The sequence below is a fragment of the Balaenoptera physalus genome (assembly GCF_965194825.1).
Source record: "Balaenoptera physalus genome assembly, chromosome: 1".
In the NCBI taxonomy this organism is placed as follows: Eukaryota; Metazoa; Chordata; class Mammalia; order Artiodactyla; family Balaenopteridae; genus Balaenoptera; species Balaenoptera physalus.
In genome coordinates this window covers 164,366,721-164,386,164 of record NC_138882.1, presented here as the reverse complement: position 1 = coordinate 164,386,164, position 19,444 = coordinate 164,366,721, and the positions used below count along the sequence as shown (strand labels likewise).

General features: G+C 43.6%; 1 protein-coding gene across 16 annotated transcripts in view; it reads left to right on the top strand.

Annotated features, from left to right (window-relative positions):
* Positions 1-19,444, top strand: part of MACF1 (microtubule actin crosslinking factor 1) — a 341,407-nt gene that overhangs the window by 302,179 nt on the left and 19,784 nt on the right. For all 16 annotated transcript variants that reach the window (XM_082421741.1, XM_082421742.1, XM_082421739.1 and 13 more), the window contains 21 exons: positions 305-531; positions 1,634-1,756; positions 1,854-1,955; positions 2,592-2,693; positions 2,787-2,960; positions 3,053-3,208; positions 3,350-3,547; positions 4,098-4,226; positions 5,033-5,206; positions 7,615-7,770; positions 7,875-8,081; positions 8,220-8,339; positions 8,750-8,919; positions 9,964-10,123; positions 11,200-11,394; positions 11,724-11,852; positions 13,029-13,172; positions 13,639-13,827; positions 16,340-16,460; positions 17,018-17,181; positions 18,571-18,733. In XM_082421741.1, coding sequence (XP_082277867.1) covers positions 305-531; positions 1,634-1,756; positions 1,854-1,955; positions 2,592-2,693; positions 2,787-2,960; positions 3,053-3,208; positions 3,350-3,547; positions 4,098-4,226; positions 5,033-5,206; positions 7,615-7,770; positions 7,875-8,081; positions 8,220-8,339; positions 8,750-8,919; positions 9,964-10,123; positions 11,200-11,394; positions 11,724-11,852; positions 13,029-13,172; positions 13,639-13,827; positions 16,340-16,460; positions 17,018-17,181; positions 18,571-18,733 — 3,303 coding nt within the window. The remainder of the gene's footprint in view (positions 1-304; positions 532-1,633; positions 1,757-1,853; positions 1,956-2,591; positions 2,694-2,786; positions 2,961-3,052; positions 3,209-3,349; positions 3,548-4,097; positions 4,227-5,032; positions 5,207-7,614; positions 7,771-7,874; positions 8,082-8,219; positions 8,340-8,749; positions 8,920-9,963; positions 10,124-11,199; positions 11,395-11,723; positions 11,853-13,028; positions 13,173-13,638; positions 13,828-16,339; positions 16,461-17,017; positions 17,182-18,570; positions 18,734-19,444) is intronic.

The window sequence follows — 19,444 nt, the reverse complement described above, 5'->3', positions numbered from 1 at the left end:
AGAACACTGCAAACAGAGTTCTCATTCCAGCCCCTTTGTAAGTATCTTAGCAGTACTTTTGTAGTAGATGATAACTCATTTCCAGATTACCTCTGTGATCTCTTTATGTGGGAGACCGACGTAAGTGGAAAATGAGAATATAGAAATAATTAATAATAAAGCTAAGATAGAAAACTATCCTTCAGTTATACATTTTTAGAGCCTTTTAAGGATAATTTCAGTGAAAATAGGATTAGATCTAATTTCTGATGAGGCTGATTTTAAGTCTTTAGAAAAGGCCTGTTCACTCTTCTGTACCCCTCAGAAATCCAGGACAAATTGGATCAAATGGTATTCTTCTGGGAGGACATCAAAGCTCGGGCTGAAGAGCGAGAAATTAAATTCCTTGATGTCCTTGAACTAGCGGAGAAGTTCTGGTATGATATGGCAGCTCTCCTCACCACCATCAAAGACACCCAGGACATCGTCCATGACTTGGAAAGCCCTGGCATTGACCCATCCATTATCAAACAACAGGTTGAAGCCGCCGAGGTAAGAAACAACACCCCTTCTCTCATGTGTTTGTCCTCTGGGAAAGCACTGTATCCAAGTATGTTGTGTTAACTGCTTAGCCAGGCTGAGTGCCTTAAAAGTTCTGTTTTTTTTTTTTTAAGTTTAATAGTATGTCTTTACACTAGAAAAAAAATACCTGCTCATTATAGATTTTTCTTTTTTTAATGTACAAGTTTTACCACTTTGTATAGGTACATACAACCTCCACTGGTCGTGATATAGAGCAGATCCATCACACAAAAGTAATTCTGTCATCAATTTTAAACTTAATTCATATTAGTAGCATGTGCATTAAAAATCCAGTTTTGCTTTCATTTCTGAATTTAGTCCTCTCTTTGGTGTACTTATTTTTTGAGTAAATTTCTTTACTGTAGAAAAATAGAAAGTAGAAAAGAAAATAAATTCTGGACTCATCATCCAGAAATAACAATTGTTACTTTCACATACCTTTTTCTAGTCTTTTTGGGGATCCTAGTTTTTATTAAATGCATTTCTCACCTCATTTTGTCCATTTAGCTCAAGGCAAGACTGTCTTGCTATTCTATATTCTCTCTCTTATCACTCATATCTTTCTTTTATTTCAGCCATTTCCACCTCCCCACCCCTGTCATTGCCAGTCCATGAACCATTTTTTAGGATCTGGCACAGAACTGACTTTCTTTGAGATTATATAGCCTAGCATTCCTATTATGCTCATCTCCCAGCTCTTAAATATGTGACTTTTGTACTCTATTATTTTATCCTTGTTAATTTTCTTCTCTGTAATAGACTTCTGGTTGTAGATTATAATCTCCTTGGACCTTTGGTAAATTATTGAAGCTCATTATACCTTTCTCAGGCTGTTTTCTGTATTTATTGTTAATATATAAAAATATATTTGATGTATATATAAGAAAAATAACCAGACTCTGAAGCTTCACTATTTAGATGAGTGAAATATTAAGAACACTGAAAGACTTTAATGAAATTGACCGTTCTGTTCAACATCTGCTATCGATGGGGGTATAAATTACATTTGCAAAGTTTGGGAAGTTCTGTTCTGCTTTCTGTTTTGGCTTATGTTCTGTTCATTTACATGTAGACTATTAAGGAAGAGACAGATGGTCTGCATGAGGAATTGGAGTTTATTCGAATCCTTGGAGCAGATTTGATTTTTGCCTGTGGAGAAACTGAGAAGCCGGAAGTGAAGAAGAGCATTGATGAGGTGTGGAGAAGTGGACAAGGGGTTCAGACAAAACGTTACTGGACTCACACTAAGAGTGGGATTAATTGGAGAGTCTGATCCACTGTTTTTCCCCTAGATGAATAACGCCTGGGAGAACTTAAACAAAACATGGAGAGAGAGGCTGGAAAAGCTTGAGGATGCCATGCAAGCCGCTGTGCAGTATCAGGACACTCTTCAGGTGAGAGGCCACGAGGTGACCACCACAGAAACACAGGTTCCATGGTCTCTTTGTCATATTCTGAGTCCAGCGTGAGTCGGTCACCTTCACAGGACTGCAACATTCTCGAACCAAAGACAGGCTGTTTCTTTATATCTAGCCCAAGTTTCCCACTTCTAGCAAGAAAAGTTCTGACATCCGAATTTCTAGTCTTCTTGCCATGTTTTTCATCGTGTGCTCATCATATTATCTATCCTCACAGTGGCTGTAGAGTAAAGCTGGCTTTGCTGTCAAAGTCGTTGCTTGCTAGAGGTCCCAACCCAGGTTTTCTCAAAGTACAGCACCGTACAGTAGCTTCAGCACATTGTGGGCTTGCTAGCTGGCCATAAGAAATAGTAGTTTTTTTTCATATTTAGTTTTTCCAGATTGTAATTTATTTTGGACATTATTCCAGTCATGTTGACTTCATCCTTAAGTCCCCATATTACTGAAATAAAGATCATTATCCCTTATTTCTGCCCCCAACCTCAGAGCACCAACAGCACAAAGTATTGATACTTTGATTTATCTCTGCTTGTATTAGCAGAGATCATGCTAATTGTCTCCCAAGTCCTCATGGCTTTGTTTTTTGACTGTTTATTTGTATGTTTATTTTAGGCTATGTTTGACTGGCTAGATAACACTGTGATTAAACTCTGCACAATGCCCCCTGTCGGCACTGACCTCAACACTGTTAAAGATCAGTTAAATGAAATGAAGGTTTGTACCTGGGAATGGTTTTTGAAGAAGGGTTGCTTCTTTTTAGTTTTTAAAGACTTGGTTTGATGTTAACATTCAGAATGTCTTTGACAGGAGTTCAAAGTGGAAGTTTACCAACAGCAAATTGAGATGGAGAAGCTCAATCACCAGGGTGAACTGATGTTAAAGAAAGCTACTGATGAAACGGACAGAGACATTATACGAGAACCATTGACGGAACTTAAACACCTCTGGGAGAACCTGGGTGAGAAAATTGCTCACAGACAGGTAAGGCAAATGGTAGAGTCCATAAAGTGGACTACTATCTACTGTTTTCTAATTTCCTAACAAACGTTCCCTTTAAATCATTTTCTGAGTAGCATAAGCTGGAAGGTGCTCTCTTGGCCCTTGGCCAGTTCCAGCATGCCTTAGAGGAACTAATGAGTTGGCTGACTCACACTGAAGAGTTGCTAGATGCTCAGAGACCAATAAGTGGAGACCCAAAAGTCATCGAAGTTGAGCTCGCAAAGCACCACGTAAGTATTCTCATTTTTTCATCTCTAAGCCTATTGGTTTGAGACCAGATATTGCCATCAGAAGCTTTTTGATGTTGTGTGTACCTTAGCCAGGCTTAATGATACCTATAGAGATAAATTATGTTGTTCAACATTTTTTAGGTTCTAAAAAATGATGTTCTGGCCCATCAAGCCACAGTGGAAACAGTCAACAAAGCTGGCAATGAGCTTCTTGAATCTAGCGCTGGAGATGATGCCAGCAGCTTAAGGAGCCGTTTAGAAACCATGAACCAGTGCTGGGAGTCAGTGTTACAAAAGACAGAGGAGAGGGAGCAGCAGCTTCAGTCGACACTGCAGCAGGTGCGTGCACGGTCCCAGTCAGGCGGCTGGGGCTGTGCTCATAGCAGCATTCAGCAGGAAGTCCACTTAAGTCGACAGAAGAAAAGCAGTTTTGGGTAGAACCCCCTCTGCCTTGAGAGGAGGGTCAGTTCTGTGCTGGACTTGTCTGGAAAGAACAACTTTTAACTGGGTCATTCATTTTGGATTAGTTTGTGGTCCAGTCCCTCTATCTACTATTCAAAGTTAGTAGATCTTTGCTATAACAAACCTTGTTCACAGATTTAGTTATTTCTTGGATCAAGTCAGGTCCCTCCATATCCATATTCAGCAGTACCTTAGTCAATTCATCAGGTTATAGCAGATATCTCTGTTACAGTGAGGTCTGAAGGATTCTGCTCAATTCTGAAAATAAGTAAATATAATGGCCCCATAATCATCCAGCAACAGAACAACCCTGCCTGAGAGCAGCCTAAAATTCCTCCCTCAAAGAGACTCCTCATGTGGTCATTTAGAAAGTTTACTTTTGAAACTAGAATTGACTACTGACCTTGCTAATGTCTTTTCTCAAAAGGCCCAGGGTTTCCATAGTGAAATTGAAGATTTCCTCTTGGAACTGACTAGAATGGAGACCCAACTTTCTGCATCGAAGCCCACAGGAGGACTTCCTGAAACGGCTAGGGAACAGCTTGATACACATATGGTAATAGATTTCTTGAAATTGAGCATAAGTATCCCATTTTCAGTAGCTCCTTTCCGAATTCACAGAGATACATGTAGTTGGGAGTCTACAAAGTAGTGCATTGTTACTGACAATATAGTACTTGGGGATTGCTGCTTAGGTACAGGCTTTTAACACCCTGCGATAGGCAGCGACAGGGAAGAGTCAACCAGAAATGCCCTGGGGAGCTGGCAAATTTCGAGTTAATCAGATTGACTGGCACAAGAATATTGATTTGAAGGTGAGAGCATCAAGAAGACAAATACATGACACAGATACGGTTGTATTTAAGAAAAAGACTGCTGGGACTTCCCTGGCCTTCCAGTGGTTAAGACTTTGTGCTTCCACTACAGAGGCCGAGGGTTCAATCCCTGGTTGGGAAACTAAGATCCCGCATGCTGCGTGGAGCAGCCAAAAAATTAAAGGAAAAGACTACTTGAGGGGGATTTAGGGAAATCCAATAGAAACTGACAGTATTTTAAGAAAGTGGCTGAGAACAAAAGGCAACATAATTTCTAGGCAAATCCCTCAGGAAAAGGAGAAATAAACTATTGGGGTCTATTTGTGTGATCTCTGATCCTTAAAAATTCTGTTGGGGACAGAATTATTTTTAAATTAAGGAAGAATGGTGGGTTTCACTTCCTAATTGTTCAGCAGTTGAATTGAATCCAAAAGAAAGGATTTTAATCAAAATGAGACCTTCCTTGGCTTTTCCAAACTGTGCTTGTAAATCTGTGTGGGTATCTTTCAGGGGATTGGCATTACTGATATCTTTCTTGCCCTTATAGGAACTCTATTCCCAGCTCATAGCCAAGGAAGAGACTTACAATCAGCTGCTTGACAAGGGCAGGCTCATGCTTCTCAGCCGTGGTGATTCTGGATCTGGCTCAAAGACAGAACAGAGCGTAGCACTCTTGGAACAGAAGTGGCATGTGGTCAGCAGTAAGATGGAAGAAAGAAAGGTATCACCACAAAATTCAGTCTGATTACTGTTTGAGTAGTTTGCTTAATGATTACATGCAATTATCATCTAGTTTCTATGGAAGATTTTTCATTATATTGTAGCAAGCTAGCAGAACTGATACCCTCAGAACTGGCTTTGTGCTAAATCAAGCCATCTTTTCTGCCATTACATTTCTATTTTCCATCCATGTCAAGTTGCACTGATGCTGATAGTTTCCGCCGATACTTGCTTTTATAATACTGCATTCCTTTTCTGCATCTACCAGTTAAGGCATTACTACCTGTTACTGCTCAGTGATGGACTTAAAAATAGGTTTTGTTGGAGTTGGGAGGTTGGGAACAGCATGCAGGGAGTATCACTAATTATTCCTCACACAGAATTTGATGTCTAGTTACTAAAACTCAAGAGCAGTAAATTGTATGTCCTCTTCTTACTCTTCCTCAAAAATCAGATTCTCCTCAAATGAAAAGTGATCAGAGATCAAGGCATTTGCCCCAAAACATTGTTTTTTATGAGTACAGAGTTCTAGAATATCACTCTGCATAGAGTTTTTGTGCTGGGCAGCTGAAACGGTAAAATATGTGTCCAAATCCATTGGCCACATCCATTGAACAAGTAGTCGTTAAGCATGTATGTACCAAGCACTGTGCTAGGTGTACAGCGGAAACAATAAAGGCATGAACTCTGTCATCATGAACTTTAATGTGCAGAAGGAAGTAAACCACATCTTCACACATATAAATGAACATTTTGAGAGAAACATTAATTTCCTAGGGTCCCTCTAGTGTGGGGTCTGGTAACTTCGTTGCATGAAGAGTGGGCAGAGGACCTGAGTGTATGGTTGTGTTCGAATTCTTGGACAGGGTCTGTCTATAATTCACCTGCTGAATGTAGAACTAAGACTAATTAAAGAAAAGGTAGATTCTGGCTCAAAATCAAGTAGTTTCTAGAGGGTTTTGCCACAGTGGAACAAGTTGCCTCAAGGAATATAGTTTTGACCCTTGAACAACATGGGTTCGAACTGTGCAAGTCCACTTGTATGCAGGATGTTTTTTCTTCACTAAATATATCTACGGTACTACATGATCCCTAGTTGGTTGAATCCTTGGATTCAGAACCGTGGATGTGGAGGGCTGACTTTAAAGTTACACACGGATTTCCAGCTTCTCGGAGGATCGACACCCCTAAACCCATGTTGTTAAGGGGTCAACTTTAGTTGGTGAATTGATAAAGCAAAGGCTAGCTGTCAATGATAGTTATTTCTGATTTTGTAAGAACATTACATTCCAGGATCGCTAAAATTATTTAAGCCCTGTTAAAGACTATGTAGATAAAATGATGTGAAAAGATTTCCTGCCATCTAGGAACTTGCAATATATTAATTGCTAAGCATTTCTATGATAGATTTGAGGTAGATTTCCTTTTTCCACTGAACTTGTTTAGACGGGGTCTATGCATTTTTATAATGTTCATCACAGTGTTTTTTAGGTTACAGAAGTAACCTGAAAACACCAAGAGGAAAGTAGAAAGAATACACAACCCATTTAACAGCAATGAACATTTTTAGTATACTTCTGGGGTTTCTTTCTGTGAATATCTTGCATATATTCATTTTTAACAACCTGTCATTATTCTACTTTGCCTGCCTAGTAGACGGGCCAAGGGCAGAGGCCATCACCCAGATGTTCGAGGTAGAGGTGTCTGAGGATGGAGCTTGTAGACTATGGAACTGGGATGTACTCTTGGAGAGTAGCACACACCCTGAAAGAGCCAGTCTTTTTTGTCATTCTGATTTAGATCAAAATGACTAAAAATTTACATCTTTGTAAATTGTCACATTTTTGTTTGAAATGTTCTGGCTTTTATTACCTTTGCTGCTGTAGCATAAGCATAAGTTTCAGACTCAGGCATTTTCAAGTGCCATATTTTCTGAAAACATATTCAAATAGAGAGCACTGCAGTGACCGTCATCTTCACAGTAAAGTGCTTTTCATTTAGTTGTTTTATGCCACAAAAAAGACATTAAAGGAAACTGAGACTTTGCCCAAAGCAGGTTGCAGATCCTGCAGCTGTCACCACCAAAGGGTCTGTTCACTTACATTTATTGAATGGCTTGAATGCCTTTATTCCTGTTCTTTAATGTCCCAGGAAGTGGGGAATGGCAGAGAAAGCAACTTAGCTGCAAACTGTGCTCTTTCCTTTTCCAAGCACAGTTGTTTCAGTTTCAAACACTGGCACTAAAATGTCCCCTTCTTTGCAAACAGGGCATGTTTGGAGGTTGATTAAATGAGGCTTCCTTCTTAGAAGTCATTTCATTTGGTGTACAATTCACGCCTTTGTCCTTAAAGCTATAATTCTTGAATTTGGCACTTTTCTGTGTGTGTGTGTGTGTTACTTAAAATTTAGTCAAAGCTGGAAGAGGCCCTCAACCTGGCAACAGAATTCCAGAATTCCCTGCAAGAATTTATCAACTGGCTCACTCTAGCAGAGCAGAGTTTAAACATCGCTTCTCCTCCCAGCCTGATTCTAAACACCGTCCTTTCCCAGATAGAGGAGCACAAGGTAACAATGGCATTATGATGCTGCCTTCCTTTTGAAAGCACCAATTGAAAGTGATGCTCCTTGATCTTATCTCCAGTTTAAAAAGAGCAATATTTTCCCCTCAGGTGTTTGCTAATGAAGTAAATGCTCATCGAGACCAGATCATTGAGCTGGATCAAACCGGGAATCAGTTAAAGTTCCTTAGCCAGAAACAGGACGTTGTTCTGATCAAAAATTTGCTGGTTAGCGTCCAGTCTCGATGGGAGAAGGTTGTCCAGCGATCTATTGAAAGAGGGCGATTGCTGGATGATGCCAGAAAGCGGGCAAAACAAGTAAGTTGTAAAAGAAAGATACTAATTTACTGAACAACCTTGGGCTGCAGGTGTTGAGTCTCAGCATCGGTTCACATGAAAGTGCTGTGTAGTGTGCATATTCATTCCTGTTATAACTTATTTCTTACGTAACTTTAGTTCCATGAAGCTTGGAAAAAACTGATTGACTGGCTAGAAGATGCAGAGAGTCACCTGGACTCAGAATTGGAGATATCCAACGACCCAGACAAAATTAAACTTCAGCTCTCAAAGCATAAGGTACAGCAGTTCATTGCTCTTAGGTCCTGAGCTTGGTATTTGCTGACGATTGTAGCTTGATAAAAACACAGAACTAGTCAAAAGAAAACTAATCGGTTAATGTTAAAACAGCCAAGATCATAGAGCCATTTTGTATCTGGACAGTGTCTAACCATGACACTTGCTCATTTGAATAAGAGTTCAAACAAAGTGACTGTGGGAGTAACCAGCTAAAACTGTGGGCTTTTAGAAATAGTCATGCACTGCTGTATGTGGCACAGACAAAACCTTATAAATTTCTTCAGGGTAAGCTGTTGTTAATTTTAGTTCAAGAAGTAGTGACATTCATACTATTTCTGGTTACCCACCTGAAAACTCAATGTCATCTGACTTTTAGCGTGGTTTTTTTTTTTTTTCCTTTCTGAGAACAGGAGTTCCAGAAAACTCTTGGTGGCAAACAGCCTGTGTATGATACCACAATTAGAACAGGCAGAGCACTGAAAGAAAAGACTTTGCTTCCTGATGACACTCAGAAACTTGACAACTTACTGGGAGAAGTCAGAGACAAATGGGATACTGTTTGTGGCAAGTCTGTGGAGAGGTGAGTGTGAATGTCCCTTTCGTGGATCTGTGTGTTATCCCCAAAGTAACCAGGAGACAGTGACAGGATTCTAGAAAGTGGTAATAAAGCTAATGTATCAGTAACAGTAGCATCTTGCTATCTCCATTTAATTCAGTGAGAGTTATGAAATAATTTGAATCAAATATATTAAAATTATCATATTTTAAACTTGAACCTTACTGTATTACAAAGAGAGAAGCCTATAAAATCAGGCCAACAGTAATAGAAGATCTGTAACTCTAAGTACATGTAAATCACAGATTTGTAATTTGTGTAACTGGCTACAGCTAGCCAGTAGCTGTCTCAATGAGTGTCTCTTGTGTCAGACGCTGTACGAAGCCTCCAATGTAGTATCTCATTTAACCATCTTGAGGCTCATTAACCCTCACAAGAACCACTGAGGTGTGGGTACTGTTCTTCCCATTTTACAGATGAGGAAATGGTCACAAAGAGGTTTCTTAACTCCCCCATGCTCACTCAGCTACTAAGCGGCAGAGCTGAGATTTGGTTCTAAAAGTTGTACTTTTATCCACTTGTACCAGCTATGCTATGTAAGCATTATGATACCTCTGTATTACTTGTACTCCCAGTTTTTCAGATGAAGTGACTGAGGTTCAAAGAGACAGCCAGAGTCTCACAACTGGTGGAGAGTTAGGAGTTGAACTCCTGGCTCCAGATCATTAATAGAACCACCACCCTCTACTGGAGTGGTGTAATGTAAATAAAAAGACCTTGGGTTGTAGGGTGTGCATAACATAGCGTGTGCATAGCAGTTGGACTCTAAAATGCCAGAAGGGCATCTACACCGGTCTCCTGCACTGCAATGCTTAATCCATTTTAGAGAGTGGTTTAATTTAAAATGTCTAAACATCTCTTAGTCACTTTTTACAGTATTTCTAACTGTTCTAACACAGAGGTCCCTCTCTAGATAAAGTTCAAGCAGTATTCCTGTTCAGTGGTCAGAACTGTGAGGCATTCATAAAAGAACCACTAAAACCAGTGAAGTTTGTGTGCTTCTCTCAGGCAGCACAAGTTGGAGGAGGCCCTGCTGTTTTCGGGCCAGTTCATGGACGCTCTGCAGGCCTTGGTGGACTGGCTGTACAAGGTGGAGCCGCAGCTGGCTGAGGACCAGCCTGTGCACGGGGACCTGGACCTGGTCATGAACCTCATGGATGCCCACAAGGTGAGTGGCGAGATCTGGGCTGCGTGGAGGGCAAGGCCGTTGGGTCCTGCACCTGTGTGTGCCTTCTGCCCATGCTGCCCTTCTACGGCTCCCCTAGAAAGGAAGTCTGAAAGAGCCTGTGTCTCTGCTTGTCAGAGAGGCAGCTTCCTGCTCTGTGTGTTTAAACAAACTGTTACAGGGATTCTGCATCAGCCACAAGGAATTTACCAAAGTTGGTTTGATTCAGATTTGCCAGTGTGTAAACTTCACATTGAGGGCCTCCTCCCGCAATTTCCTGTTTATATCTCTCAGTTGAGTCGAAATGGATTTAAATTCAGGAAACCCTCAAGATATCCATTTCCACTGATTCTTAAAATGAAAATGAGTGCTTTTTAAACTACTTCTGAACCTAACAAGCCAGCTCCGTGCACACCAGCATTTAGTGTAACCCTACACCTGTACGTTGAAATACATACTGTCCTCCTGCTTCAGCACAAAGCGTTGAGCTTTACCTTGAAGTTACACCAAATTCTTATGTGCGTGGCAGGTGGGCTCTTACCACGGGGGAAGGGGGGAGGGAGGGATAAATTGGGAGATTGGGATTGACATGTACACACCACTATATATAAAATAGATATAAGAACCTACAGTATAGCACAGGGAACTCAATACCCTGTAGTGACCTATATGGGAAAAGAATCTAAAAAAGAGTGGATATATGTATATGTATAACTGATTCACTTTGCTGTACAGCAGAAAGTAACACAACATTGTAAATCAACTATAAAAATTAAAAAAAAAACAAACAAAAAAACTCCCACAATTCTGGAGATGCTATAGTACAGCGTAATTCCTGTTTCACAGATGAGACTGGGACTCCAGTTAAGCAACTTACCCAAAGTCACGCCGCTCACATTCAGAGCCACATCCTGTGGTGGTTCTTTCTTACTTGTGGTCCCACCTCCGTCTGTGCATAAAAGACACACAACTGGAACCTACCAAGGAGAACTGAAGGAAATGACTACTTTCTCTGTGGTTTTACTTCTTGAATTCAAAACATTTGTAAGACAAACTAATTCTCCTGTTTTCTTTTCCAGGTTTTCCAGAAGGAACTGGGAAAGCGAACGGGAACCGTTCAGGTCCTAAAGCGATCAGGCCGGGAGCTGATTGAGAACAGTCGAGATGACACCACTTGGGTGAAAGGGCAGCTCCAGGAACTGAGCACTCGCTGGGACACCGTGTGTAAACTCTCTGTCTGCAAACAGAGCCGGCTTGAGCAGGCCTTGAAGCAGGTCAGGCAGCGCCTGGGGGTGGGCCTGAGCAGAGTCAGTCTAGCCTCTTTATCAGGATCGGTTTCAGCCAGTCTTGTAAGGAACACAAAGTCAAGAATTGATATTCTAAATGCTCAACAAGATTTTAACCCGCATCCGTATTAGAGAAATAATGAATTTAGTTGGTTTTTCAAGTTGCACAGATGAAAGATGACCTTTGTGGGGCTTTGATAGAGCCTTCAAGTGCCTGTGCTACTCCATTGAGTTCAGGCCAGACCGTTCCCTGGCATACCATGTCCAGGACCTTGGCTGCAGAGAGAGGTTCAGTCTCTTGTGCTTGGTTATTTCAGGCAGAAGAGTTTCGGGACACAATTCACATGCTGTTGGAGTGGCTTTCTGAAGCCGAGCAGACGCTGCGTTTTCGGGGGGCACTTCCTGATGACACAGAGGCCCTGCGGTCTCTCATCGACACTCATAAGGTAATCCAGCCCCCGGGTGCAGGGACCCATGCCACCCACATGGGGAGGGCGGCCCCGCCACCAGCGGAAAGCAGCTTTTGCTTAGAAACGTTAGACCTCCTGTGAAAAGGAGCAAAGCCAGAATGGGCCCAGCTTACTGGTTATCAGGAATGAGAGGGAAACGATTGGTGGGTTTTGTGACCCCTTAAAGACCACTCATCCACTCATTTTTACAAAAGTAGCACATGCTGGTTGTAAACAAGTCAAACAGCTGGTGTTAATATAGAGGAAAACATGGGCTGCTCTACCTTTACGCCCCACCTGCACACGCCTTGTGTGACTTTCCTTACATTACCAGCTCCAGGCCCTGATCTGTGCCCCTAGAACTGCTCACCAAGCTGCAGTATATAATACAGTGTCTGGGGCTTCAGTGTGACTGTGCTAACAAGGTGGGAAATGCTTCCTTTTTTAATTTTGGTGTTTCCCAACGAGAGATTTTAATCATGGTTTTGTCATTGCATTGTGTTGTAGGTATTTTTAAAACGTTGTAGTGTTGGCAACAAAGCAGATTTGCCTTTGAAATTTGTAACGTAATGTGCATATATGAAGTTTGGGAAGAGGGGGTTGAGGCACCTGGGGTGATTCTGATGGGAAGACAGGGCTGGGAGCTGGTGGAGCTCACAGATGTGTGTCTTCAGGAACTTCCTCTCTGGTTGTTAGGAAGGACACTTGGTCTCTGAGTCCAGGAGAAAAGCTGTGGTCATTCGATTGCCTTCTGTTCTATTAGTATTCATAATCTTTTTCCTATCTCATCTTGAACAGAAAAAAAAACAAAAAACGTTGTAGTGTTTTGTAGCTGTCACTATATGTGTCCAAGACAACACCATTTACACATATGGAAATGAATCCAAGCAGGAATTCATAAAAAGAGAGAGCGATCAGGAAAAGGGTCATGCCTCTGTCTCTCTAGTCCGTATCATCTGTGCAGAGAAAGTCATTTCTATGAAATCCCTCGCTTCCCCCCACCTCTGAGAACTGGAAAGAAAATGACAGAGATGCCTAAATGCAGGCTTTTAGAGGTCTGTGTCAACATATAGAGTTGAAAAACACAATAAAGTTGTTCTCCCCTCTCAGTGTAAACTAACAGTCGCTGCTAGACTCCGTTTAAGGTTTTGGTTTCAAATCCTGTTTGTTTAGGAATTCATGAAGAAAGTGGAAGAAAAGCGCGTGGATGTTAACACAGCAGTGGCCATGGGAGAAGTCATCCTGGCGGTCTGCCATCCTGATTGCATCACCACCATCAAACACTGGATCACCATCATCCGGGCTCGCTTTGAGGAGGTGAGTTCCTAGTTTTAGAGGAAGACCGCACGTGCCCCGTCAAATGGGTGAACAGCAGTAAAGTACTCCAGAGCTTCCCCACTGCCACGTAAGGAATCTTTCACTCACTGTGAATATCTCAACAAGAATCAAGTCATTCGCATTTTAGTAGTGACTGTTTTCTTGATAATGTGCAGAAACCTGGAAGGATGGTGCTGGTGTTGTGATGTGTTCCTTGATGACGTCCGGTGGACACGTGGTGTGTTCTTCCCTCCTTCCTGAGAAGTTCTGTGTCTAATACCACGTGCTACATTTGCTTTCAGGGGAGCTGATTTCTTATTCCAGCTCTGTCTCCAGAATAAGAGTGAAGCCTCTTGACTGCTTGGGTGGTCTTTCCCCTAAAAGTCATTGTTAGGCTCACACAAAAAAGGGCTTTGAAAACGAGGGATGTGCTTGACTGAGAGCCGACGGGTTCCTTCCCCCACAGGTCCTGACGTGGGCTAAGCAGCACCAGCAGCGCCTCGAAGCCGCCCTGTCAGAACTGGTGGCCAACGCCGAGCTCTTGGAAGAACTTCTGGCGTGGATCCAGTGGGCTGAGACCACCCTCATTCAGCGGGACCAGGAGCCAATCCCTCAGAACATCGACCGAGTTAAAGCCCTGATCGCTGAGCACCAGGTATCCTCACCACGTCGTGTGGTCACGTGTTTCCTGCATGGCTCATGGAGCCCGTTTCCTTGGCCCTGTGCATCCGTGTTTTAATTGCTGCTGAACACACTCCCACAGACTTAGCGGCTTAAAACACGCTTACTGTCTCAGAGTTTCCGTGGGGCAGGGCTCTGGGCCTGAAGTAGCTGGTTCCCCGTCTAGGGGACCAGGGGACGTCTTACCAGGCTGAAATCAAGGTGTCGGCCAACACTGCAGTTCCCACCCAGGCTCTTTCAGGTTGTTGGTGTCGTTCATTTCACTGCAGTGTAGGATGGAGGTCTCCCTTTTCTCGCTGGCTGTCAGCTCCTGGAGGCCACCACCCTCGGGTCTTAGGCACACGGCAGTCTCACAGCATGGCAGCGTCTGTCTTCAAAGCCAGCAGGAGACCCTCCATCCTGCTCTGACAGATCTTATAGAATAAAACGTAATCCAGGGCTTCCCTGGTGGCGCAGTGGTTGAGAATCCACCTGCTGACACGGGGGACACAGGTTCGAGCCCTGGTCCGGGAAGATCCCACATGCTGCGGAGCAACTAGGCCCGTGCGCCACAGCTGCTGAGCCTGCGCTCTGGAGCCCGCGAGCCACAACTACTGAGCCCACATGCCTAGAGCCCGTGCTCTGCAACAAGAGAGGCCACCGCAATGAGAAACCTGCGCACCACAACAAATAGTAGCCCATGCTCGCTGCAACTAGAGAAAGCCTGCGCGCAGCAACAAAGAGCCTACTCAGCCAAAAATAAATAAATAAATTAATTAATTAATTTTTTTAAAAAAAAAACATAATCCAGGGAGTGACTGCCCACCCTTTCCACAGGTGTTGCCCACACTTGAGGGGGAGATTACACAGGACATGTATGTCAGGAGTCTTGGGGCCTGGCTTAGAAATCTGCCTGCCACATCCTGTTTCTGTTGACTTGCCTCTGTGCCAAGGTCCCATTACCTGGGACCTATCCATTACACCTGGATTCAGAAAGACCTCTTGCATGAACTCAGAGATGGGCCAGACAACACATCAAACTAAACTGAACAGAGGAAAGCTCAGTTAGGAGACAAATGTGGGTTTTAACCATGATAATTTACACCAGATGCAAGCGTGGATCTTGCCTAGTTATACTGTGGACATAAGGTCTTTTTAGCATATGTAATTAGCCTGGCCAGTGAGGACTCCCTGTACTTCCCGTCAAGGTCATCTACGTTGGCCCCTTCTCTCCTGAGTGAGATTATCTTCTCCCATCAGGGCCAGTCCCTCTCCCTTCTGTTATCACCTCTCATTCCTTGTGCCTTTAAGCTCCCCCACCTTGTGTCCCCCCATCTCTCTGACAATCCTTTCTCAGTCTTCTTAGCTGGTTCCTCTTCCTCTATCCACTTGTTAACGTTGTTCCCCGAAGTTCCATTCTTGACCCTCTTCTCATACCTGAGGTTGTATTTGGCCCGACACCTTCAGCCAGCACCTGTACACCAAGGGCTTCCACATCTCCTGGCTTGTCTGCAGCATGCAGGGAGCCAGAGGCAGCTCTAAAACTCCATTTCATCCCTGCTTCCTGGCCCTGACCCCACCCCACCCCTCCCTTCCACCCCTGCCTCCTCTCTCCTCATCCACCCAGTCACCCAACACAGGAGTGACTCCTTTTTCTTTACCCCCTACATTTAGCCAGTCATCAGGTCTTACCTGTCCTACTTTCAAAATACTTCTTGGCTCCTTCTCTTCTGCCCTGGCTCAGGCCCTCACTGTGTTTTGCCTCAGTTATTGCAGTGGCTTCCCGACCTGACTGCCTCCCCCCTTTCCATCCTCCCTCCTACACTGAGGCCAGAATGACAGGAGATCTGATTGTGTCTCTTCTATGGATCGGAATCCTTCAGTTGCCCACCCACCCGTAAACACCCCCCCGAGCCCCCCCCCCCCACCCCACAGATTGCTCTCAGAATAAAACCCCAGTCCCTTAGCCTGGCACAAGGCCTTTCTGGACCTTTCTCCTGCCTACCACTCCAGCCGTCCCTCTTGCGTCTCCTCTGAGTGTATCCTCAGCTCAGCCAGTGATCAGCAGGGCCCTGGCTCGCTCCACTGTCAGGCTTCCGTGGGACTGCCCTGCCCCCAGTGTTTGGCTCATTCTTCATCCCACAGCACACAGCTCAGGCACCAGCCTCCGGGCAGCCTTCCTCCCCACCTCGGGCTGTGGCTGCCTGTCCTAGGCCTTCTTTCGGAACCATGGGTGCCACTCATTGCTCTGACTATCTGGTTTCCTCACTCAGCTGTGAGCTCCTGGAAGGCAGAGCCATGTCTTATTCCTTCAGGTCTCCAGCACCCGATGAAGCGCCTCACTCAAGGCCACAATCACGTTTCTCGAAAGGAGTGCAGCCGTGTACGAAGGCATTTGCAATTGGTCCATCTGTCACAGGCTTGGCCCTTGTTAGTAAGAAGTTGCCTAATTCCATCTTAGGCCAAGAAAACTCTCAACCCTTTTCCTTGTTGTTTGTGTTTAACAGACATTTATGGAGGAGATGACTCGCAAACAGCCTGACGTGGACCGGGTCACCAAGACGTACAAAAGGAAGATCATAGAGCCAGCCCATGCGCCTTTCATGGAGAAGTCCCGCGGTGGCAGCAGTACGTGGCAGCCTGTTGTGCAGGATGCTTCCTTCCTGCTCATTGATGAGTGCTTCCCAAGTGCCCAGCAGAAATTTCTTTTCCATTTTCAAAAACCATATTGGATTTGAATGAAAATCTTTTTTTGAAACTCACTTTTCTTACACTGACAAACAGTAACTAGACTCCAGTTTTTTGAATTGGTATGAAATTTGGAGTGGTTAAGCAGATTCTTTTGCAGTGACCTTTCCATGTTTTGGTCATCAGCGCTGACTGTTGTGCTAATTTCATCATAAAATAAATCTGCTCCTGCAGAACCATTGACATTTCCTCAGTTGGCTGAGGTAGGACAGAATCGATTGAAGGTATGAGACAGGGACCTGTTGGCTGGGGAAGAGCATCAATGGTTTTTAAGTCAGTGTGCTTCCATGTCTAAGTGTAGCCAGGTCCCAACTTCCTTTTCTCAGTTACTGACCAGATATCATTATGAAGATCTTTTAGGTTCATACACATGGCAGTTTCTCTTTGTGAACTGACAAAACTAGCTTTTCTAATCTCTTGATTATTTTTCCTTTCAGGAAAGTCTTTGAGTCAGCCCACACCTCCTCCCATGCCAATCCTTTCACAATCTGAAGCAAAAAACCCACGGATCAACCAGCTCTCTGCCCGCTGGCAGCAGGTGTGGCTTTTGGCACTGGAGCGGCAGCGGAAGCTGAACGACGCCTTGGACAGGCTGGAGGAGGTGAGGCCCCGCCAAGCAGCCTTCCCTGGAGGGAGGTGACTTTTATCAAAACACAGCCCTTCTGAGGCCCTCTGAACATGACCTGTGTGCCTTGACCCACTTACGCAGAAGGAGGAACAGAGCAGTGTAGGCCGGGACTCTGTCCTCCAGGCCCCCTGGGAGGAAAGACACATGTGAGGAAACCAACAACAGATAGGCCGTAGCACTGGTGGTGGAAAGCAGGCAGCCAGCCAGTCCAGGAGGGTCTGGCCTGTGGCGCGACCCTCCTCAGCACCTGGCCTTGGTTGAGGATCAGGAGCATAACTTTGCAAGGTCACCGCCAAGTGTGGAGTTTCTCACAAAAATGACCATTCCTGAGCCTTTTGTGTAGATGCAAGCTACCCAATTATGAAACGAGTAATTTTTTTATCGTCCTGTTATTCTATCAATATTATTCTTCAGTAGATTATGAAAAGCAAGTCTATTTTGAAGTATCATTAACCAATCTAAAAAATATAGTACTTCACTTCCTAGTTTCTAAAACAAATTTCTAATATCTTTTATATTTTTTTTATTTGTGCATATCAAAGCAGCTATGCCCAGAAGTGAGTGTTCTGTGTTTTTTGTTGTTATTTCTGTAGATCCAGTTGAGTTTTAAGCATATTTGGTTTTGGCTTTTTCTTTTTTCCCCATTCCTTCCAACTTTGGAGTTTGAAAGACCAGGGGGAAAACCGCTGCACTGTTTAAGTCATTCTGAGTCTGTGTCACTGACATAGTCCAAGTAGCTCAGCATCATTCTGCCCACTGCATAGGCCTGCTGCCATCTACCAGGGCCAAATATTTAAAATGGGAGTCGGAAGGACAGTTCACTCCCTCTGCTGCCATCCCAAAGAAATGTGCTTGGGTGCAGGACTGGATTCTTGATGCTTCCAACCGGAACTCACATTATCTCAGAAGACCAGTGGGGAGGGGGGCTGAGCCTCGAAAACATAGGCCTCTGTGTGATTATAGTTCCTTTCAAAATCACATAAGTGAGGAGTGCTGAGGACGTCTCTTCTGGGATAGGATCCATTCTCTTACATCTAAGGGGATGATCTTTTGAAAAAGTGCCAAGGGAAAGCAAGGCTGGCTCCACCCATTCTTGTTCTGCGTGCTCCGTATTTTCCATGGTGGTTGTTCAGTTACCGTTTCTCTCACTGCTCCATTTTACCACAGCTTGTGTAAATAATCATGGCTTTAAGTGAAGGAGCCAGAGTGTGCGTTCCCAAAAGATGCAATACACAGATATCATTGTTGGTCCCCCTCGAAAGGCCCGCATGGCTTTGCTGGATGTCTGAAAGTTTTGGTATGCTCTGGGCAGGTTTGAAGGCCAAACAATAGGTCTTGTTGAAACCTCTGATTTCTGTCTAGTTGAAGGAATTTGCCAACTTTGACTTTGATGTCTGGAGGAAAAAGTATATGCGTTGGATGAATCACAAAAAGTCTCGGGTGATGGATTTCTTCCGGCGAATTGACAAGGACCAGGATGGGAAGATAACACGTCAGGAGTTTATCGATGGCATTCTAGCATCCAGTGAGTCCAGTCGTAATTCCTTGCACCTGCTTTGTAGAAGCAGGCTATATTCTGGCTAAACAGTCTTTCTCAAGTTAAAGCTGTAGTCTTAGGGAAGAAGTAATGTACCTGCTTACTAAAATTGGTCTATTGTTTTGATGGAGGGAAGAACCTCCATCATTTTGCTGGGAATAAAAAAAGCAGGTCTTGTTTGACACATTATGGCAAGCAAAACACATTCGAGGTATAGAAAGGAAGCTAACTTTTGTGAATAACGAGGTTCTAAGTACAGGCAGACCTTGGAGATATTGCAGGTTTGGCTCCAGACCACCGTAATAGAGCAAATATTGCAATGTTGTTTCCCAGCGCATGTAAAACTGATGTTTATACTATACTGTAGTCTATTAAGTATGTAGTAGCGTTATATCTTAAAAAACGATGTACATACCTTAATTTAAAAATACTTTATTGCTAAAAAATGCTGACCATCAGCTGAGCCTTCAGCAAGTCATAATCCTTTTGGCAATAGTAACATCAAAGATCATTGATCGCAGATCACCATAACAAATATAATAATAATGAAAAAGTTTGAAATAGTGCAAGAATTACCAAACTGTGACACAGAGACATGAAGTGAGCAAATGCTGTTGGAAAAATGGTGCCGACAGACTTGCTTGACACAGGGTTGCCACAGACCTTCAATTTGTTTTAAAAGGGGGAGGGAGAATATCT